The sequence below is a fragment of the Pholis gunnellus genome (genome assembly GCF_910591455.1).
Source record: "Pholis gunnellus genome assembly, chromosome: 8".
NCBI classification, from domain to species: domain Eukaryota; kingdom Metazoa; phylum Chordata; class Actinopteri; order Perciformes; family Pholidae; genus Pholis; species Pholis gunnellus.
Window position 1 is genome coordinate 17,059,487 of NC_136534.1, and position 23,758 is coordinate 17,083,244.

At 42.2% G+C, this 23,758-nt stretch overlaps 1 protein-coding gene across 2 annotated transcripts; it reads left to right on the forward strand.

Moving 5' to 3' along the window:
• Window positions 1-3,335: 3,335 nt before the first annotated feature.
• Window positions 3,336-22,753, forward strand: zbtb7b (zinc finger and BTB domain containing 7B). 2 transcript variants are annotated; one of them, XM_079164496.1, is made up of 4 exons: window positions 3,336-3,740; window positions 5,612-5,717; window positions 18,759-19,828; window positions 19,947-22,753. In XM_079164496.1, the coding sequence occupies exons 2-4, from the start codon at window positions 5,616-5,618 to the stop codon at window positions 20,575-20,577; spliced, it is 1,803 nt and encodes a 600-aa protein (XP_079020622.1). In that variant the 5' UTR covers window positions 3,336-3,740; window positions 5,612-5,615; the 3' UTR covers window positions 20,578-22,753. The 2 variants fall into 2 exon arrangements, with proteins under 2 accessions (XP_079020622.1, XP_079020621.1); XM_079164495.1 differs by having other exon boundaries at window positions 3,336-3,759; window positions 19,947-22,752.
• Window positions 22,754-23,758: the final 1,005 nt, after the last annotated feature.

Here is a 23,758-nt window from a genome sequence, read left to right on the forward strand (position 1 = left end):
TGAAATTTGTACAAATTTGTATGCACATACTCTTTTTTTGTAAAATACTCTTTGGGCCTTGACTAATTTAACAACTAAACACTCCTTTATTGGGAACCTCTATCTTAAAATGATTGTGTTGTTTCTGTAATCTGATCCTTTTATTTGCATATTTCATTTTAGTTTACTGATCATCGCTTGGACACGACCTGGTGCCTCAGATGATTTGGGCTCGTTCGTGACCTTCGGAGCATTTGGGACTCGAAAGGTTTCTTGACTCGACTTCAACACTGGTGTGTGGTAAAATGATTTCTTGTGTGAGAGACTGCTCGAGTGGTTTACAGCTGTTTGCTCAATCCCAGCTCTGCTGCTGCTCCTGCATCCCGGGCACTAATCCTGTACCTCTCGGTAGAGGGCAGACACACTCACATCCATACAAGGTTAAGCTTGTGAATGTGGGGACACTTAAATCTCTCCTGCTCTTCACTGGAACTGAGTCAGTATCCGCCTTTGTGAGGGCAGATTACTGTCTGGCTGATACACCTGCCTCCCCTTCCCAACTGTACCTTCGCCTCTCTCACACAAATTGATTTTACCTCTCCTCTCTCACTAATGTCCAAAGGGTTTTTAACAGCTCTTAGACGAGTTAAGAGGCATTACCATGTTGGATTCACACTTGTTATTATTTGCACACTGTTTGAATAGCCCCTTCTGAGCCTCACAAAGCAGCATTAATTTGTCTGAAAGAGGATGATTGCCTTGTAGCTGCAAATATTTTAGTTTTTTGCTTTTAGGTAAGTAAACGTTTACATTTCTAAGTAGGGACATAAGAGAGACTCTAAACATATTTCTACATTTCCACTATAGCGTTATTGATTGTAGTAGATTCAACCCATAAGAACCCAAACCCATTTTTCCTTAAAGTATTAGAGTATTAGTATTAGAGGGCGGTCAACAGAAGGTCCAAAACCCACATGTCAAAGCCCTCTTCATAATATTAAACATATGTTAGCTTAGCATGTCATTTTTCATCAAAACTCAGTTTCCTGTAGCCTTTCCTTCACAGTTAGATGTGTCGCTGTGTCTTTCTGCTCCTCTGGAATGTAGATTCCAGTTGTGTCATTTTGTTGAAACATTGGAGTCAAAAGTTTTTACGGAGGGAGTTTGGGATATTTCTTTTCATCCCTCCACAAATCAGAAAATTTCAACAGGCATTACACAATAAAATGTTGCCAGGTTTTAGTACTAAAATGTTATATAAATCAGGCTATGAATGCTATATAAACAAACTGTTCTGTAAAAACCTTTAGTAGATAGGAATACAACTGGGAGGTTTGGTGTATTTCTGGCTCAGAGTGTAAGAAAAAAAAATGTATCTTGAGAAAACAGCTTTTAAATATATTGATTGTAAAATTCAATACACTTTGGAAGACACTACAGGTGAATAGGGTAAAAAACATACGTATAATTATCACCATGAAACTTCCTCAGTGGATTAGTTTCCGAAATGCTATTTTTATATTTGCAAATAATGTAAATTAGGCATTATGTAATGCTAATGGTGAATTTAGGAGAACGCTACAGACACAATCAGACAAAGAGGAGTATGTGTATTTTTGGTGTTTTCTCTCCACTAGTCTAAAAAGGAGACAAATTATGTAAGCAAATAACCCCAAATCTCAAAAATTACCAGTGCATGAAAAATGTTTTCGCTTGGAGTGTTTCCTCTTCAGGACCCAGGAGTGCTGGCTGCATGGTGACCACTAGATGGCGATGGCACTTTAATAATCAACACAGCAGGAAGAAGGAGCATCTTGCACAATAGCACCTTTTATATTTCTTAAGTTTGGGTCTTTACAGTAAATTGCGAGATCAGGGGGGACATTTAATTGATGAGGACATGTGAGGAGGAGAAGCCACTGTGGAGCAAGGAGAAGAGGTTAATGATGGCAGACCATGAAAAGAGGTGGGGGGATAAACAAAACTGTAATTGCTGCCCTTCATTCTGGCTCTGAAATAGACTCAGATGGAAGTCTTTACTCTGGGGCCGCGATGGAAACAAACTAGAGTGCCAGGGAGTTTCTTGGGCTACAAACGGACATTTATGAGTATCGTATTCCTCATCACACTAGTGTTGCATTATATGGTAATAGACACAGTCCGCGTGTAGGCTACGTGTTCTGCAAGTTGTATTCACTGGATTCATAGTGAGTTTTCAGATTGTTTTATACGAATCATTTTTAGAGGCTAGGATAAATGAAATATCCAGAATTTCCCAATAAAAGAGTAAAATAAACAGAATTTGTGGAGCAGCAGCTCTTTGCTTTTATTATCCAATCGTCTCGTGACCCCCCAGGTTGGGAACCAACGGTTTAATACAAACATGAGGAATCAGTTGCATGTATGGAACATGTGGTGCACATGTAGTTTTACGTCTTTGTCTGGTAGCACAACCGCAGAACAAGCACAGATTTAAGGTTAGGGGGGTGGCAATAGGTGGGCTGGCTGAGCTCACCGCAACATTATATATAGACTTCCTGCACCCTCACTTCAAAATCCCACCAACACACACACACACTCTTGGAGCTACAGTAGACGAGGATGAGATTTTAAAAAGCGAGGTGATTCCCATACCCTAACCACTTCAAACAGGAGGTAGGCTATATACGTAAGTGTTCAAGTTTTTTTTTCTACAGTGAAATGAGGGCTGCTGTTTGGTGTCTGTGTCACTTTTCTTTCGCTGGAAAAAAGAAAAAAAAGAGTTTACTCATCTACTGCATTATTCTCTTCAGCAAACTATGGATGATACGTGTTTATGATTCACCGATTAACCACAAGTCATTTTAAAAAGTCCCTGGTGTTGCCCTTTGCTGCTCTTCACACTGGATGTGACACATCCTCCGTAAAAGTTTCATTTATCACAATAGGTTCCGTTTAACTTGATCCATCAAGTGCACTTCCGTCTCTCCATCCGTGCTCACTTCACGAGGGCTGCGGGGGGAATATTGCTGAGCCATGAGGATTGTGTGTGTGTGGGGGTGGGGTGTGTATGGGGGGGGGGCACTAAGGACAGGTGAGCAATAGGTAGATATCCTTCACTTCGCTTTCACTGCCCGCCCTACCTTACCCACCTATGCGCGCGGTGATGCCCGAGGGAGAGAGGAGTAGGAGGAGGAGCGGGGTCTCCAAACCTGCCCACTCTCTCCTCCCTCCGCCACCGCTACGGCGACAGACACCGCTTTTGGCCTATCGCATCTGAGCCAGACCCCCTCCGTCCTCTCTCTCTCTCTCTCTCTCTCCCTCTCTTCCTCTCTCTCTCTCCCTCCCTCCCATGTGCCCTGCCCACCCCGGCGGTCTCTTCTCCAGCCCTGCCAGAGCCAATCCGCGGCTGGGTGTAAGTAGGGCAAGCCGCTTCCTGGTTCTCAGAAAGAAGGAGCTGGGAGCCGGAGTCGGCCAGCGAAGGCAACAGACAGGGAGAGAGAGGGGGGGGGGTCACAACAGCCCCGAGAAACCTGCGGTCTGCAGAGACAAGACACGAGAAGACCCGCAATAAGAAGAAAAAACGCTGACGCACGAGCTGGCGAAGATTAAAACCTCGCGGGTGTCGAGCTGAGGACGACAGGACCCCCCGGTGCAGAAGAAAAAGACAAGAGCTGCGAGCACTAAAAAAAGAAGAAGAAGAAGAAGAAGTAGGCAGGGTGGGACGGAGTAATCCAGGAAGTGTAGAGGCCGGTCAGGTGGGAGGCGACGAGTCTGAACAGGTGACACACCGGCACTCAGGTAACCGCTTCACCTGCCTGCTGTTGATTTAAATTGTGAATCATAACACAAACACGTTTTAAGTTTATATGTGATGTAGGTTCAGTGACAAGTCCGTTTGCCATGACAGTGCCGGTTTGCCTCAACCTCCCTCCCTCCCTCCTCTCCTTTCCTTTCCCGATCGGGGTCACGGGAGGACTAACTACGTCACGAGTAGCCTACTCGGCAGGCTAACTCTCGTCGACATTTCATTCCCAGTTATAATACAGCTGGGCTTTTAAATGCACAACCTGAAACGTAAGCTGTGTGGTAGTGTGTTTTTTTTTTGCAGCAGGTGCTGCAGCCGCTGTCTGGTATGTTTGTCAGTATTGGCCAGGTGAGAGAGAGAGAGAGGGAGAGCAGGGTCGGCGGGTACATTTCTGGAGACTCTGCTGCTAATTATAGCCGAGAACACCGGCTGACATCCAAAACCTAACCTGCTCTCACGCACATTACCTGCCTCTCTGCTGCTCATGGGCACGCAGAGCACGCAGTGGAGCTGTTGGTTTTTTAGCCTCCTGCACCTAAATGATCCCCCTTCAGTGGTCTGTTAATCATCATCCTCATCATCATCCTCCTCCCCATGGCGCACCCAGTGTTTTATTTTAATCCTGTCACTGTTACAATAGGATGTGTTCAGGCTGTAATGTTAGGTTAGGGCTTTTTTTCTGCCTCATGGGTGGGGAGGGCTGTCATGCAAGTGGGCTTGTGTGTATGTGTGTGATTACAGAGGTAGATATGTTGCTGACTCGCCCCTCTGACAGACCGGCCTAACAAGCTCAACCGGCTTGGGTTTGGTTTCCCTCTGTTGGACACAGCCTGTTTGGTTAAATCTTTAGCTGTGCATGCAGGTAGTTAATGCCTTTTGCCCTCTAGTCTCAAGTGTTGTTGGGAGTTTTTTTAGTTTTTTGTCCTCAGCTCTGGACTTCAGATGGGGCTGACAGCTACGGCCTGAGCTTGTGGACGAAGAGGAAGACAAGTTTCAAAGCTTTTTTTTTTTTTTTTTTTGTTCCCTGGGTGCATGCCATCATGTGAGTGGCCCTCTAATGCTCTCTCGTGTTGGGACGACTCCACACATACGGAGGAGCCATCAGGGTTTTTAAATAAATTCTTAATGCCAGCTCTGTTTGCCTGAGCTTTGTCTGCAACATAATTAGACATCTGTGCTTCATCCCTCGTTCCCGCTGTCCTGACACGACCTCCGTCCTGCTCTTGCTTTCTACGGGCATGCTTCTGCTACATGCTTCTGCTACATGCTTCTGCTACATGCTTCTGCTAGCTGATACCTGCGGTTTCCCCCGTGAAGCTTCATCGTTGTGCGTTTAGTCTGAGTCTGCACTTCAGACACGTTCGCCACATCATTTCCTACATTTAAAAAAATATTTCTTTGAGATCTGTGGAAATCATAACATTACAGTACGTACAGTATGCTGTTCATCACATTCAACTCAAAGAGGTGTGTGTGGGTGTGTGTGTGTGTGTGTTTGTGTGTGTGTGTGTGTGGGGGGGTGCTTTCATAACCTCACTGACTGTTAGAGAATTTATTTTCTGAAGAAGTCAAAGTAGGAAGCGGTCGGTTTCTATCTGCGTCTTTTTATTTCTGCTCTTTTACAAGAACCCCCACTCCACCCCAAATTACACCTGGTGTGTGTGTGTGTGTGTGTGTGTGTGTGTGTGTGTGTGTGTGTGTTCACATGAACTTAATCTAACCTATTTTACAAGAGCGTAGACAACTCAATTAGTTCGGCATGTCTTTGTTCACATACCGGGTGAAGGCCTGACTCAGAGATCAAACTGGGTTCATTTGTTCACACTTCTGTGCCTTTTCTTTCAGGTGTATGAGCTCTGCTGACCTCCAAGCAAAGGACCGAAGAGGAGGGGGACGAGCGAGAGGCAGAAGAAACCCGGCACCCATCTTCTCCTGGGTTTATGGACCGGAGGTAGGAATCCCTCATCGTATATACTGTGTTTGTTACAATGGGACATAGATAATCTTAAGAGTGTGTTATCCTTCAAGTGAAGCAGTTGGTACAAAGTGTCACATCAAAAGGCAAAGGTGTTAATAATCGCTCCAAATGGCCACACTCGAAGGTGGCCATGCTGTCGGGGACGACGACAAAGATGTGATTGATTGTACAGGTGCTTTGTTTGAATCCTACTGATGTCTTTAAGATACTTTTGAGAAACCATTCAGTGGCTACGAGCAGCCGAATCTGAAAGAAGGTCGGAACTAATTCACTGTCAAAGTATTGGAGTGATTAGTCCCAACATTTGATTCTGCTTGTCTTTCTTATTCTTCATTATATAAATATGTCCTCTTAAAAATACGCAACCTCCGGGTCAGAGTGAAAGTGAAAGAGAGTCTGTCTAATGGCCAGCAGGGGGCGACTCCTCTGGTTGTACAAAGAAGTCTGATCGTAAAGAAGTCGATGAGAAAATGACCGTACTTCTCACCTGATTTGTTACCTCAGAAAACATTATACGTTTATGGTCTCAATCGCTAGTTGCTAATACAACATGATGCTCATTTAGTAAATGATGGACCTATTTAGAGTAAAATAGATGATAAAGAAGGGAGCCCGATACTTGGCAACTTGTACAGGAATGAATAGGAGCCAACGCTGTTTCCTGTCCTCTCTATTCATCCATAATGTAAATGCTGGAAGGCGTAATGTTTTGCAACTTTGAAGTTGTTTCAACTTGTTTGCTATGCAGTGACATGCCATCTCATTACTGTTGTAGGTGTCAGTGATGTTTTCATTTGCGTTGTATAATGAGCTGTTCTAACCACACTAAATGCCCAGTGTGTTTTAACAGAATGAATTAATGAAAACATTTGAGATTTTAAAAACAAGTTAAATTAATTCCTGAATGATAAGAAATGGACTGACTCATTTGAGTTCATGGAGCTCAGCACGTCCTGTCCGTGTAACACAAAGAAGAGATGTACTTAGAAAAGAGGTCGTCTGATTTTCCTGATACGAATCATCCAGAACGGCGATGTGTATCTGTTTTATTCAGTCTGTCACACCGCAATTTACACCACAAACACATTGTTGCGGGGGTCAAACCTGATTAAATATAGTTTTTCTTTAAATGATGGAGGAGGCTCTACTTGAAAACTTCCTTGTCTTTGCAATAAATATGAGCTGAATAAAGTGGTCAAACTTTTGAATATTTTATAGGCAACCTGGAAGTCATCTCCTCTGCAGTTATAGAGCGAATGCAGCAGACAAACTACAATTGGCTTTTAAAGAAGGTTAGGGAATGATGCCAAAAATACACTCTTGTGTTTAAAACGGGCTTATGATATTTATAGGTTTTTGGTATGTGATACAATCACAACAATGCAACGCTGCTTTTGAGAAGCTTTAAAGGTATTGATGTTAGTGTAACAGGCTGAGCTAGGACCATTTCTCCAAAGCCAACAACATTAACATCTTCTTCAGCTTCAGACTGAAGCTATGCTGGATAATTAATAAAAGCTTGCAATTAAAATGCACCGAGAGAGAATATGAATTATGACAATGAAAAACGTGAGTTTTATGGACTGTCTAAAGCTCAATTTATGAATAGTGTACTTTATTAGAGATCATTAAACGGATACCAGATATAAAATTCTAGTTACTTCAACCGAGAAAAACTATAACTCAAAAAAAATGATTCCAAGTTTTAAGACTTGAAACTGGACCACAAGGAATTCATATTTCTGATATTCCTTTATCTTGCTGAGAAGACTGTACCCTAAAACTAACTGCTGTAATGAATATCTAGATCGAGTTCTTTAATGTGAATGTGTATATAGTATTTACTATACTACATTTGACTATAAAGAGCATCTCCAACTACACTGAATTAGTAGATTTTAGCTTTTTAACGCAATGATTTCAGTTGTAAAACATTTTCGAAGTTATATTTCAAAATACTTTATCATTTATAGACCGTAAAGTTTTTTTAGAGTATCATGCTGTGGTGTGCATTCCTCTCTTTTAAGCATAAAAACGGATGATACGTTACATAAAGTCATCGGCGCTTGGATTTCATTTGAGTCAAGTTTGAATTTGTGTGTGTGCGCGTGTGTGCGTGCGTGCGTGGTCGGCAAGTTGGTGTGACATATCATGTGACCTTGGCTTTGCTACACTAGTGACAACCATGTGTCCGTGATCTGATGGGTAGGGGGAAGTGACATTAAGTGGTCTGTCAGTTGAGGCACACACACGTATACACTTCCAACACATGCAAACATTCACACATGCATATATATATATATATATATATATATATATATATATATATATATATATATATAAACATGCATGCACACAGTTCCAGGAAATGCTTTAATTGGGGCATGTGAGCCCATATAAATTCCCCCTTTTCATACATGGTTCTTTCAGTTTCATACAAACCGACTGAGAGAGTGAGAGGTGGGAAGAGAGAGACCGAACGGGGGAGGCAGAATAGGAGTTGAAGAAAGTAAAGGCTTCTCCCTTTGCCCCTAATATTTTGAGGTGTCTCACCCTTTTTCTCAGGCTTTTCGTCGACGTTGCAACAATCTTTATTGTGAGAAAACCTCTCTATTCCCTACGCTTACTTTCACATTCACGCAACAAACAAGGAGACATTTCCCCTCCGCAGTCAGACTGGTGTGTCCTCCAGTTCAATAAAGAACAATACATTTCAGTGGATGTTGTGGTGATTAGTTCACTGCTGTAACTTATTAGTTTTATGATTATGAGTCCCATTTATTTTTAAAATGTGCAAAATCCGTGACCTCTGCACCGGTGGCCCGTTTTCACCATATATAGCGGTTGTTTCCCCACTTCGAGGCAGTAATGGCGCAGGGCACAGGGGTGACTCCACTGTGTCCGTAATTCAGTCTGCTGCTGATACAGTTGAGTCTTGCCCACACTCGATCTGTGTCAATAGAGGAAGTTATGTATCTGCCGTTTCCTCTTTTCAGTCATGAGTTTCTGTAGCATTTGACAGCCCTCCCTCGCTCTCGACCACCAGCCTCGCATCCCACGCCACCCAGCGTTAACCAATCGCCAGGTGGCCGTGACTCTTCTTCTTCTTGTAAAGAGTCTGAGAAGAGAGAAAAAACAGGCTTGAGAGAAAAAAAATAAAAAAAGCTCAAGGAGTGATCATGATTCAGCTCTTCTAGTAACAGTGCAATTGTTTCTGTACACATTGAGCGGGCGGTTATCATAAATAGGTACAGTGAGGCAACACTTCAGGGAAAGTGAGAACAAACACCCAAACATCAGCAGGCAAAGGGAGTCGTTGCTGCTGAAAGTGACCCCTTTCATGTGCGATGTTCAAAGGGGAACTCCAGCAGCAAATGGAGGCTTTTATTCCAAAAAGGCCGCATACCTTCCCTTTTGGAATAATAAAGTCACTTTTGTTTCGTTAATATATTAAAAAATGCCATTAGTTTTGTTGCAGAAAGGACAGATTCATATTTTTAAAGTCTTTTGTTTGAACCAAAATTCTCTTAACAAAATACGCATTTATTTTTTCGCTTCTTCCTCAAGAAATGCTGATCAAACATCCATCATACAGAGTGTGAAATAGAGTTTCATGATTTCTATGAGACGTCTGGGAGAGAAGTCATCAGTCAGTTTAACCTCATGTCTGTCGTCGTGTTTTACTTACGCAGCTGTCTGGTTCTTGACTCTTTTTTTTTTTGACAGCACAGCAGTGGGCGATGCAGTTGTGCACTAGTGGAAGTTATTCTGAAGTTGTGATCTAATTCATGGACTGTAGTTACAGTAAAATCAAACCGTCTCCTCCCCTCCCTACCGCGCCGTTAAGCTGATTTATCAGGAAGGTGACGCATCTTTCACTCATGACCTCCGATTTGCTTTTTTACTTCTCTCTGCTTCTACAGATCTTAATGTTTTATTTAGCTTTCTGCTTTCTTCTTTCTTGATCTCTGTCTGAGCTGTTTCTCTGTATCACTTTGTCTTCCATTTATCTCTCCATCTGTTCTAGTGCTCGACCATCTTTACTGAGACACAGGAAGAGGAAACTGATCAGGATCAGTTAGTTTGCGACACTTCTCGCTCTGTTTGTGTGTGTGTGTGTGTCCAGTGCTTTTGCAATAGCAGTATTTTGTGTAGGAGAACAGCAGCAGTTGTTGAGACCCTCCCTGTGATGTGGCAACTTCAGAAAAACAAAATTGTCATATCATAATATTATAAAAATATATAAGTTAATCTAAATGCGTGTTCTAAACTAAAAAGCTCAGTTCAAAAACTGATATTGTTGTGTTCTGCAGCTACCGCTGCTATTATTTGCTTTATTCATTCTTTGCATGTATATATATTCTCAGGCAGAGGAGTTGACATTGAGAAACTGTGAGCACCACACAACGAACACGCATTATTAACATCAGCCCACCACCCAAACCCAGGGCTAAATAATAACAAACGTAACGTACTGAGAGTTGTGTCTTCCGAACATCTCCGCATTCACCCACACAGGAACAGGAGAACACCTACAGTAATAATAATACAGTCCACGTGAACACGTTCATAGGTTTAAAGTGTCTGTGTGGCTAAAACCTCCACACATCCTTTTTCTGAGAGCTACTTTATTATTTAAATGATGAGAGTTGTAGATTCAGTTCCAAAGTAATTTTCGCAGTTTATGTTTGACTGCATTGTATAGTTACATATTTAAAAATATATATTTTAAGTGTCACAAACGGATTTATAGTATAGTTACATTATGTTGACTATATTGTCAGTTGTTGTTTTTATGTTCAGTTTCAACATAGATGCACAAATGCAAACATTTGGTCAAATCTGATGCTACTTTAAATGTTTCTTCACAGTTTATGGGTATATGTTCATGTGGAATTCATTAATGTTCTTTTATGAATTGCTTATTTACATTTTATTTCAAAGAGAGCATTCATCAAAACATTTGTAGAAAATGGCAACAGATCAGAGTACGAAAAAACCTGAATATAATTTTAGAGTAATTCATTAAACTCAACATCGCTCATCTTTGAAATAAATAAAATAATATTTCAAAATAATTAATTTTGCAACTACTTACATACCACACAATGACATCATGGCCTTTAATATCACTCTACACACACAAAAAGTTAATTAAAGGGACAGTGCAGCTAAATATGTCCGTTTTGTTTCTAGTGTCTATAGACAACAATAGACAAAAAGCAGATTGTTACTCCTCTGTGACTCTTTTTATTTTCATAGCTACATCAAATGTGTAAAACAAGATAATTAGAAGTGTATTTAAGAATACAAATGATATATTTATATTATTAATGGTTACTAAGAGTCTGATATTGGCCTTGATGTTAATTCTGACTGAACAGGGAACTTCTAGTCGTGAATGTACAATTTTTACGGTCTATAATAAAAATATTTCTCAAGTTAATCTTCAAAAAATAATGTAATCATGAAATGTATTTACAAAACATTAACATTGTCTCCTCTCCATGTGAATGCTCGATGTAAAATGACTTTGGATTATGATTTTGAACCCGAGGGTGAAACTCGCTTTTGGCGACGCTAATGATAGAGGTGGCTTCTACCACATCTGCACACACACACACATACACACACACACACACCTGCGAGGACTCTTGCTACTTCCTGTGACTGCGTGCATGGGTTTTATGTCCCAGTCGTCATGTCACTGCTTCTCTCCCTTCTCTTTTTCTGTCTCCCCCCTTCCTCTCCCCTCTCCCCTTGTAACTTAACTCTGTCTCCTCTTGTTTCATGTCTCCTCGCTAACACAGATTGTTCGAGGCCGGGACTAGATTTTCCTGTCTTAACCTCTTCTTTGCTTTATCTCCGAGTATATCTCTACACCCACTCCCCGTTCACTCACTCTCATGTGTTTCTCCTCCCCCATACCTCCTTTTTCTTGTGTGATTTCTAAGAACGTGTGTGTTTTTAGAAAACGTACCTCCCTCGGGTTCCTTTTTGTTGTCTCTTTTTCAAATCTTTTCCTCTTTCCAACCTCAGATTTATTTATTTTCCTGCTCCTGCTCTTTCATATTTTCGCAGTGGCAAACTGCAGAAATATGACATATTACACTAATTTGAGAAAAAATTACCAAAAAATATACAATGTCTCTTCAGCGTCAAAAAGTTGTAAAGAAGAAATAGCTTTACATTGTATAAAAATGATTTTAAAAAGTGGGCAAATAATCACGAATGGATGCATCCTGCTTCAAACATGGAGACTAGTGAGCAAAATCACTCGTGTTTAACTTTACCATATCTTAGTAAAAAAAAACAGTAAATTAAAGATTGATGGTACAGTATGTAGGGTTGCACATAGACCAGGGTAATATATCAATATAATCTACATATCTTATTGTAATATGAGGCTTGGGATCGTGTAGAGATTCTTTTACTGGTCCTAAAGGCTTTATTACAATAAGATATAATTGTTCTCTGCTGTCATTCAACCCTTAAAGTTCAGTAGAATTACTACCAAGTCTTCTTGTGAGAAAACATCTTTCATAAAGCCCCAATATTCATCCCCAAAAATATACTAAGTTGTTAAATTGAAGGCGTTTATTTAACATTATTAGGATAATTGATACCCTTACAAAGAGTTTTATTTCTTATTTATTTAAACTTCAGGTTGGAAGTGGGTGAATTTTACGGGACAGAGCGTATATGTGCAGCCAAGCGTCTCACCCGTGTGTGGACAAACTGATAATCCTCACTTTGCTGTTCAGGTCTGGCATGCAAACTGGCTGCTGTTGTAGCTCGCAGTGGAGAGTTTGTGGTGTGTGAGGGCGAGGGGATAAGGGCCTCCGCGCTGCCAGCCAAATGAATAATGTAATGTGCTCTTGGAACTAAGACCACAAAGTGCGCATGCGCCCACACACACACACACACACACACACACACACACACACACACACACACACACACACACACACACACACAACATATAATGCCCCAGTTGCTGTAAAGACAGAGGAGGGCTTGGTTGCAGGGTCTTCGTGAATAAAAGACCTGAAGTTCTGCTGAGTAACATCAGCCCGCTGGACTCCTTATTCTATCTTTCCATTCCTCTTTATGTCCTGTCATGGCCGGCTGCAATCATTCTTATTATCATGATGGTGTCTCAAGTCTGGTCTTTGACAAATTCAAATGCAGATTCAAATTCTCCCCGGTTGCGTCTGTTTTTATATCTCCTGGTGGGATGCAAATGTTCAGTCCAGGGGGAACTGTTGGGACGCAGAACGGGTGGAGCTCGTGTTTTATCTCCTGGCAGAGACGAGCCGTTTTTATTAGAAGACCTGGATGTGTCAGCTTTGTGTATATCCTAGTGTAGTTTTGTATTTGTAGCTTAAACGAGAAAGTTTTGCCCGCAGATCGTCCTGTGAGAGTGCTCTGTTGGGCAGCTTTGGTTTGGCAGATGTGTGTACTCCCATCTCTTCTCATTCCCCCACGTTTCCTCCTCCCCTACTCTTCCTCAGAGAAGGTGTCCCAGCACCACACTCACTACCCCAAATAAGTGACGTGAGGGTGAAAACCTTCTTTCTTAACCCTTAAAATCAGTGTGTCGCCAGGAAGAACAGTGGTGAGAGGAAGACGATTGTGTGGAGGAGCTACGGTATGAGCTTGTATCTTACTTTCCATGGGTTTGGTCGCTTTCTTGTTTTTCTTGCACAGTGGTAGTTCAGCAACATCATTTGTTATGTTGTGGTTATGAATAACTTCTCAAGGAGTGGGTTTTATCTGAATGAAAACACTTGTTTCATTTGCTGTACAGAATAGACAACTTCCCCTTATTTGTGATTTTGCTGTTATAAATACATTCTTTAATGTATTTGAGCTCCTGCAATATGTAGAAATGTATCTCCATACAGGTATTTACAACATAACATGTTGGACGTAAAAACATGAAATATTGTTGCTAAATTGTGTTACATTTGCTTTTAAAATGTTACTCTTATTACCTTTTTACATACAAATTAATTCATGACTTTGTTCAAAACTAAGAGTTATCCTTAAACTTTATTTAAGTACTGAGAAAGCTGCAACACATGCAACCAACTGTACGAGCTCACATTAACCAACTTACACACACGCACTCTCTCACACACACACACACACACACACACACACACACACACACACACACACACACACACAGTCACACACACACACACACACAGTCACACAGTCACAAACGGGCACTTTGGAAAACATCTGACATCAGAATTCATAAAGCATTTCTCCTTCTCCCTCTCCGCCACAGTTTTCTGTGAATAGTGTAAAGTCATATTTTCCCCCTTTAGCTCTGGAGCCTGATATAATTGAGGTGGACTGGGAACACGTACAACCTTTAACGGAAAATAAGACCCATAAAAACAACACTAACGGTTCTAGTTCCAGTCGTCGCACACTTGGGTGTGAGCAGAGGGATTTCATGATATAGACGGTGCAAACCTATAACCTGCTTTTATACTGAAGAATACATCTTTGTGTGCATGTTTGGTCAATCCTGCTGCTCTAAGTTTCCTGGCCTCTAACCATATTTATGTCAAGTGAGTTACTCTGAGGCGTGGAAGTGGACAGTAATGGTGGATTTAAGTTTCCATTTCCTCGTCAGTAAAAAGCAGTCCCCGATGGATTCTCTTCTAAATGTTTCATTTGAGTTTTCTCACTTTTTACGGTCTAGTCGTACAACTTACTTCTTTCTTTAGGTTTGTGACACTTGGGCTGACAGTTGGATGAAGACAAAATCATAGAAAATATCCAGATGTTGTTGGCAGTTCTTCAAAATGTAGTTATTAACATATTACATCCTTGTTGTTAAGAGAGAGGAAGAGTGTGCACATAATGAAAGCAAGGGATGAGGAAACCGTAGAGTTGCAGAGGAGGTGAATTCCTCCACCGTTGACAAAAAGAGTAGGAGGTGAAAACAAAGAGATGAGAGACAATAGTTGAAAGGATAATATCTTAACATCTGTAGCGTTAGGGCGTAAAAAGTGATAAAATGGCAAATTTAGTTGAGATAAAATACTCTATTTAAGTGAGCTTCTTTTGTGGTTGTGTGTTTTGGAAAGATGAACAATTACTTGAAATGACACCTAAAGGCGATATCAGTTATTTCACTTTAAGGTAGTGATCCCTCATTAGCAGGAATAAACATAACTGTACCATGACAGTAATTATTTGTAATGATCATAGTTGAATACAGGCTTGTAAACTAACATTATTTAGTTTGAAAGACAAAATGTGTTTGTGTTATCTGCCTGTGGGCTGTTTTAACATTATATGTTGGAAGATTCGGCAACTTATGCAGACATGTCCTTGGCTAGCAACAAAAATACCGAAACAAGGTGACAAGGAAGGAAAAGAGGTGTGTGTGTGTGTGTGTGTGTGTGTGTGTGTGTGTGTGTGTGTGTGTGTGTGTGTGTGTGTGTGTGTGTGTGTGTGTGTGTGTGTGTGTGTGTGTGTGTGTGTGTGTGTGTGTGTGTGTGTGTCATCTTGTGTCAGTATTAAGTGACTCACTGACAGACATAAAATTTATGGGAATCATTGCAAATTCTTTGCAATCTTATTATTTTCCGAACACGCCTGTGTTCTAAGGAATATGCCTAAAATAACAAGCTCGAACCACCAACCACCCATGATGCTTTTTTTTTTTTTTTCTCTCTCCCCTGCGCCGGAAATTTAACGTGCGTTGTTGTGTGCTCCTCCTGAAACCCCTTTGTGTCTCGCTTGTCTGCACTGCTTTGCTTGAGATTTCAGTTTTTTTGTGTTTTAGTGACGTTTCGCTCATTGAGGGGATTTCAGAAATTGGGCCAAACGTGATATATTGTGTATTTATGCACATAGTAATTATTATCAACCATACTGTTTTCCTGTGGATGCATTTAAACAATGATTACCGTTGATGGTGTTCCTTAAATGAGACATTCAGGTCTGTTGTCGTGTCTACTTGCACTGAGACAAACTGTACTCACGCAAGGTCAAGGGATGCTTTTACACTTTGTCCTACTGAGGCTCAGGTGGCGACCTTCTGGTGGGTTTCTTTCTCCCTGTGATGCTTCTTTTCCAGCATGCTGTTGGACATCTGTGTACTATGCAGCTGGCTGCAACTAACAATTCATCTACACATTCTTTTCTCTGTTAAATATTTGTCCATAAAATGTCAGAAAATAGTGAAAAATGCTCCATCACAAGTTTTTTAAGCATCTTGTTTTGACCAACCGACTATCCCAAATCTAAAGATATTCAGTTTACAATCATGTAAGACAGAAAATCTGGAACCAGAGAATTTGTGGAGTCTTTGATTGATCTATTAGCATATTGGCTAGTATAAATGGGATGTGGTGTGAATACAAAAAGAAAAGAACAGTGTGTGTGTGTGTGTGTGTGTGTGTGCAAGAGACAAAGCAAACACATGCCCCTTAACTCCCTCACTCTTCTGTGTCAGCGGCTGCAGCAGCACACGCCGTCCTTGTTGCCTCAAGTTGTAGAGATAACTCTCATGAAACTGCTTTGGCTTGAAAAATAACAGTAAATGTCTGTTATGGAGAGCGTGGTGTTTTTTTTTATTTATCTGTAAAGAGCACTCGGTGACGTTTAGCCCGTGTTACAGAGGAAGAGCTTTCTGCACCAGTTTGTCTCTGTAGTGCAACGCAATATGGTTTTGCTCTCATATTGCAGCTACCTGAATGTTTGTTCCTGGGTGTAATATGACTCATAATGCCAATATGATTTTGGTTCTTACATGATTGTTCAACTTTGACACTCTGTGAGTTGACTAAAGAAATATTGGTATTTCTGAGGTGCTTTGGTTGCTTGTGTCGGTTTCCTTCCTGTCAAACCAGTTCAATTCACGTGTTTGGTCTGAAGCCTGAAGGTTATTTATTCTAGACCATCCACAGTGACATGACCTCAGATAGACTGCTCCTGACCTACCTGTCGGCCTCTTTCTGAACAGGGAGAGGTCGACGAGGAGTTGGTGTTTATCGGAAAGTGTTCGGAAAATGGGCCGTTGGGTTTTTGGCGAGAGAGGGGCGCGTAGGCGACCTGGGGGGGAGGGAGAGGTATCTCTAAATCTGCCTTCGTCACTATGAACCCTCTTTTTGATACAACAGGAAGGAGATTGAGTGACAGACTGTGCCAAAGAGGTAGACATCCCCAAGGATGAACGCTTTACCCCGACTTCTGACAGAGAGATCAGTCCTTTAAGTTAAACATCTAAGGGGTTGAAGGAAATAGAAAAAAAAAGTGGTTTTCAAAGACAGCAGAGGGAGAAGAGTTGTAAAGCGCGGAAAGATGGATGCCGTGAGACACGCGCTGCCTCGTCTCCGGCTGACTGTGCCCGTGCCCATGAAGACGGAGAAGGTAGGCTGAACATTTGGGTACTTTATCTCGTCCTGGGGGTGAGGAAAGGAACATTTGGGAGGTTTGATATCGATTTGCGCGATGGGAAGTGTTGGCAAATTAGGTAGTTATTTAACTGGCTGTACTTTCGTGTCTTTTTTTTTTTTTTTTTAATGGGTGGAGTACATTTATACGTACGTAAGTATGTGTTTTAAAAAAGGCGTTAAGTTCATCACAGAACAGGTTAAATGTAACAATAGTGGGAGGGGGAGCCTCAGATCGGCACGCAATGTGTGTACGGTTACTTGTGTGTGTGTGTGTGTGCGTGCTCTTGTCTCTGTGTGTATTTAATAAGGTGTGTTTTGGAGCAGGTTAGTCAGGTGGATGTACCGTCGTCGTGCAGAGCCCTCTGGGCACTGTGTGAACACTTGTTATTGGATGGCCAGGGGGCTGCCAGTTTCTATGGAAGGGAGATGAAGGGCAGGGAGGGGGAATCTGGAGGGTGAGTTGTTTGTGGAAAATCTGGTCTGCTCAGGTGTGTGTGTGAGAGATATTGTTGAGCAGGTATAGTGTGGCCAAGGTGAGGTGCGAGCTTAGGGAGTCAAAGAAGAGAGTTGTTGGGTCTTATTACCGACAGACCTTGTTGTGTCTCACAAAGAGAAATAAAGAAAGTTATTGTCCTTTTGACTCGCAGTACGATATTTCACCTTCGACCCAACACTCGTACCTCTGCGTCGTCAAATTTACTGGTGAAGATCTTTTTTATTGGGATAACAAAAACTAAGAGGATTGAAATATAGTAACTGTCCATATTTTTATAAGTAAGTTTGTGAATGATGTACTTTTATTCCAGTCGTCGTAAAGATTGTGATCATTATCTTGCTGTTTCTTCCTTCCTCATTCTTTCACTGGTACTCCCCCCTTTCACCCACACCCGCAGTGACTTCCTCCCTGTCCCCCGCTTGATTTTCTTTCTTCTCTATCCTCCATTTGTCCCTCTCTGTCTTCTCCAGGTATTTTAATCAAACGGCTAATGCTATAAGGGTTTCACACGGGCATTAACCTACTGCCCTTTGGCCACAGCACATACCGTACATTGCGTAATCCTGCATCCTTTCCACGTCGTTATCGATCATTTGGTTTTATCTGTCTCTCTCTCTCTCTCTCTCTCTGCTCTAATGGTTATTTCTCATTCTTGCTGTTATATTTTGCCTCTCCTGCTGACTCCATCATCTCCATCGCATTCGCCTTCCGGTGCCTCAACCCCCATGTCGCTGGCCAAAATCACCGCCTCCTGATTTAGTAATCTGGAGGGAAAGTACGGGGGGGTAGGATAAGGGGGGAGAGTTGTTGCTAAGCCCGGTTTAAATTGTCCCTCACGTGAAAGAAACTCCTTGTGTCAGTCACGCTACGGAAGATTTACTTTTCGGTACTTTTCGGTCTATGCTTGGCTCTCTGAAAGAGGAAGAAGAAGAAGGGTATTCTTTCAATGTTAGAAACTGCAAAGATGGAATTCATTAGAAAATATTGTATTCATTTTAAATGCTGATTGTGGTACAAATCTGTCAATTGCTTCGTTTGCTCAGACCTCATTCCCTCCACTTACCTGATCTTCCTTTTTCTTTCCCGTAGGTGGCAATGTCTCCAGGAGAGGACGGTCTGATTGGGATCCCCTTCCCGGAGCACAGCAACGAGCTCTTGTCCCACCTAAATAACCAGAGGAGGACAGGCCTTCTCTGTGACCTCACTCTGACATCCCGCGGGGCACGCTACCCAACTCACCGCTCTGTCATGGCCGCCGTCAGTCTCTACTTCCGCGGGCTGTTCGGGGCGGAGGAGGGAGGCGGCGAGGGCGGAGGAGGTTTCAGCGTGTGCCAGCTCGACTGCGTGGCGCCCGACGCCCTGGACGCCCTGCTGGAGTTTGCCTACACTGCCACTCTGACCATCCCCAGCTCTGGGATGAGAGATGTGCTGCGAGGGGCTCAGCTTCTGGGCATCCAGTGTGTGACCGACGCGTGCAGAGACATCCTGGGGGAGAAGGTGGAGGGGGAGATAACAGAGGAGCAGAGAGCCCAAAACACAGCTACTGAGAGGATGGCGGGGGGTGACAGTGGGGTGGAGAGAGGGTCTCGAAGAAAAATGGACAAAAAGAAGATGAAAAAAATTGCGTCGCGTCACATCAACTCCTCAGTTTTTAACCCACCACCTGCTTCTCCCGTCTCGCACCCTTCACCTTCGTCCGACAGCTTCCGCTCCCTGCCGTCTACCCAGCCTCCCAGCCCCGAACAGGAGGAGCTCCGCGTCAAATCCAGGCAGAACGGAGATCCCAGGGCGATCCGAAAGCCAGGGAAAGGGGCCACACTAAATGGAGGGCTCCTTCACTGGCTGCATGAGCGCCCCCATATAGCCCACCCACCTGCTGTCCCGCCCTCGAATGACAGGCTGTCAGAGGATGAGGACATGGAGGCTTTCGGTGACGACGGTGTGCTGATGGAGAGCACCTCCGTACCTACCTCTGTAGCTGATCGAGGAGCGGCGGCCTCGGCAGCGGGAGGTGGGAGAAAGAGGAAGTCTCAGACGCCCCAGCAGTGCCCAGTTTGTCAGAAGATCATCCACGGAGCAGGAAAACTGCCCCGACACATGAGGACACACACGGGAGAGAAGCCCTTCCAGTGCTCGGCCTGCGGAGTCCGTTTCACCCGGTACAGTTACTACTCGCATATAATGTGCACAAAGATTTACAATGTATTGCAATCTTGTTTCTCACTTTCCCCTTCCTTTCTCTTCATTCTTCATCTTCCCTTTTTGTCCCCTCATTAGGAATGATAAGTTGAAGATCCACATGAGGAAACACACAGGCGAGCGTCCATACCCCTGCCCTCACTGCCCTGCCCGCTTTCTCCACTCGTACGACCTAAAAAACCACCTGTCCCTCCACAGCGGGGCGAGGCCCTTTGAGTGCCCGCTCTGCCACAAGGCCTTTGCCCGAGAGGACCACCTCCAGCGTCACCGCAAGGGACACAGCTGCCTGGAGCTGCGCACGCGTCGGCCCAGACGTGGGGCTGAGCTTGGGGAGGATGGGAGAGGAGATGAAGGCGGGAGGGAGCAGTCCAACCCTCTGGAGGCCTTGTCTTTACAGGCCCACTCCTCCGCGTTCTTCCCTCACACGGTGCTGGATGGTGGGAGCGGATCCGGTGTCGGCCCCCCGCTGATGTTTCCAGCTGACGTCGAGAGGGATCGATCCCTCGCCCTTCAGGCTTTGGCTCAACTTGGGCCTCACAGGCTGGCCGGCTATCCGGAGATCTTCCTGCGAGGTCTGGAGCTGCGAGGGGGCCGAGAGGCGGAGGGAGAAGATCCAGGAGGAACCCACTCGCCGGCCGCGCGGCGTGACCGATGGGCTGATGAAGTTGAAGAGGAAATTGGAGAAGAGGAAGTAGAGGAAGAGGAATAGTAAAAAGAGGGTGTGTGTGTGTGTGTGTGTGTGTATGTATGTATGTGTGCGTGTCTGTGTGGTTGAGCATCCACAGTAAAAAAAAAAAAATCTCACTCAGGTGGCTGGACTAATGACCTGCTGCTCCCACATAGAGAGCGCTTACAAAATAAAAACAACTAAATGATATTCAAAGAAAAAAATGGAAAACGGGTTTTCTTAGATATTTTAAATGTTTGTCTTCTGGCTCTTGGCGTTTTTATTTCACTCGTCTTTTAGATTTTATTTCTCGTTTGCTGTTTAATTTCATGTACTTCAGTTTTGAGCTGTTTGGTTTGATTTTTCTAGCTGGACGTGCGTGTGTTGCGTGTGTGGTAACTGGGATGCTTTTCACTATGCAAACTAAAATCCAGAGCTGCAACATGAAGGGAATTTTGAAGATGTTAGATTGTAGTTACAATATTAAATGTATTGATTCAGGTGTAATTCAGAAGTCATATCACCTAGATCACAACAATGAGTTTGTGTGCCCGCTGTCCTCTGGTGGTTATCAGTGGAAACGCAGTGTAATTAATCAAACTCATTCTGTACATTGAAAGCAATAATGTTCGTTGTGTCTTTTCTTGTTAGTGGTAATCTCTGCTTTGAGTTGGTGCTTAAACCAAAGATTTTTAGTTGAACTGTTTTCTTAAATCCTAAGTTAACAGGAGAGGAGAGAGGTGAATTGTAGCCAATGTTGGGTTTGAAGAGAAGACTCTTCCCAACGGTTTTGATAGCCATGAGAAAGAATCTGCTTCCATGTTTGAGTGTTTCAGAGCCGTAGAGCTCTGTGTTAAATGCCTGACCAAAAGAGACAAAGTCCGGGTCAATGAGTTGATGTTGATTATGTTGAAGACGATTCTGCTTTTCCCAAAGGCTGAGGATTTCAGTCTTCCAATGCGCTCATTTAGGTTCCTTGTTTGAAAAGAAAAAAATAGAAAAGGGGGGAAAAAGGTGAGGGGATGAATGAGATGGCGCCCCCCCCCTTTCTGTACTTATTTATTTATTGTTATTTATTATGGTTCTTCTGCTGAAACTCTTTTGTGAGACCAAATCCAAGGAGGGGACACAGATCACAAGTCTTACAAAACATTGCATTGCGCTAAAGATTTTGACTCAACATCTCCATGTGACTTACCGCCTTTTTTTATGGGCTGCTTGTCTTGTTTTGGCGAATTCTTCCTCAAATGCATTCTTTGCACATTAAACCCTGTCAGGTACTGCAATAATACAGGCACATTCCATCCGGGGTTAAGAGACGGGAACTGAGCAAGGAAAAAGTCAGGGGGTTTAAAACCTTTTTTGATGTAACTGGAACACAAAATGACTTTGTTTGACATTTTCAGCATGCTTTTCTGTTGTTATTTTAACATGTATAGTACTGTATCACATGTTAACATGGCAGTTCTTTTAGATCGGCCACCGCTGTGTCTAAAGGGGCCATTATCCTTTGAGTTAATCTATCTTTGACCAAAAACCTTTTTTAGTTTCATCATGCTTTCCCAAGACCAGTACATTAAGGCCTTACGCAGTGTGTGATGCAATCATCAATGGCTTTAAACAACGGCAGTTGTCTTTTTATTCCCAAATCTCTTGAAACCCATGCAGACAGACCATGCTGTAGCAGTCGCGCTGTACTGGCCTTGTGTGCACTATCCGCTCCTTGTTGTGTAGTAAATCTTTTTTCTTTTTATTATTTGTAGTTTATTTGCACTATGAGATTTGAGAGCTTCAAGCCTTTTTGTCTGACCTTCCATATCTAGTCCATTAACTCACTCGATAACATTTAAGATTGTGATTGAAATGCTTCTTTAAATCCTGCATACATTGAATACTCTTCCTCCTGCATAGTAGTACAGAATTAATAGTCAATATGATATATATTGGGATGAAGTTGCCTTAGAATTTCTATTTTTTTTGTGCTGCAACTACTCTCAGGAATTCTTGAGCAATGCACTAAGTGATTATACAAAATATAAAATGGGAAGCAATTGTTTGGTGCTGTCAGGTGATTGACTCTCTTCATGAAAGTTTAAGGCCAGTAGTTTCACAATCACAATGGTTTATTGCCAAGTGTGTTTGCAAGGAATTTAACTTAATAAACAAAAAACAATAGTAAAATGGAAATTTATATATATATATATATATATATATATATATATATATATATATATATATATATATATATATATATATATATATATATATATATATATATGAAATATAAGAATGTTAAAATATATATGTTATTAAAGTGTCTGTAATCCTTGTATGTGTGAACATACTTGGCAATAAACATGAATGAAAATACGAGATTTTGTAGATTTCTTATCATTTGACAGACAGTTGAAAACCAAATTAATTAAACCTATTGTGGGATTAAAAAAAATAGGTAAATGATCGGCATGACAGTAAACTGCTGGCCTTACTGGAACTAGTCCTACTGGAATATCAGTATGACGGTTGGTCTTGTTCATGGAGGGTGTTGGTGCTCCCGGTCGGAGCTTTGTGAATGAATGAGGGTTAACTGATGCCAGCTGTGAAGTGTGTGTTTCTATGTGAGCGGTTTGTTTTCTTGGCTTTGGTGAAGGGACATGGGGTCCGGTCTGTGTAGAGACCCCGCTATCAGGGATACACTTTTGTCTTTCCGTTTTTAGTGGAACCTTCTCAGAGATATGAATTCATTTTCCCATCATTTGTTTCAGTTAATGTAAAGAAAATAAAGATATCTAAGCTTGATCTTTTCCATGTTTCTGTTATTGATTTCTTTTACAAAAACAACTCTTTCAGGGCTTTAGTAAAAAGTTGATTTGGTAATTAAAGAGTTGCCAACATGTGTGCAGAGTAACATTTTACAGTTGACTTGTGCTCTCTGGTGGACAAACTAGTAAGTTAAGATAATATGACTCTGAAATAAACTTAGATTTACATACATCATTATTAATGCTAGCCCCCCTTGAAAGTAGAATACATTCTTTAAATTGAAATGTCTTTAAAATACCCCATAGTTTTTTGGACTGCTCACTTCCTGCCCACTACTGCTTTCTTAATCTTAAACACACGGACTGTGTTCCAAATTACTTACTTTTTGTTTTCACTTTTAGTACATACTGCAGTTGCCCTGACAAAGTATGCACTGTTGCATGCAGTATGTATTCAATTG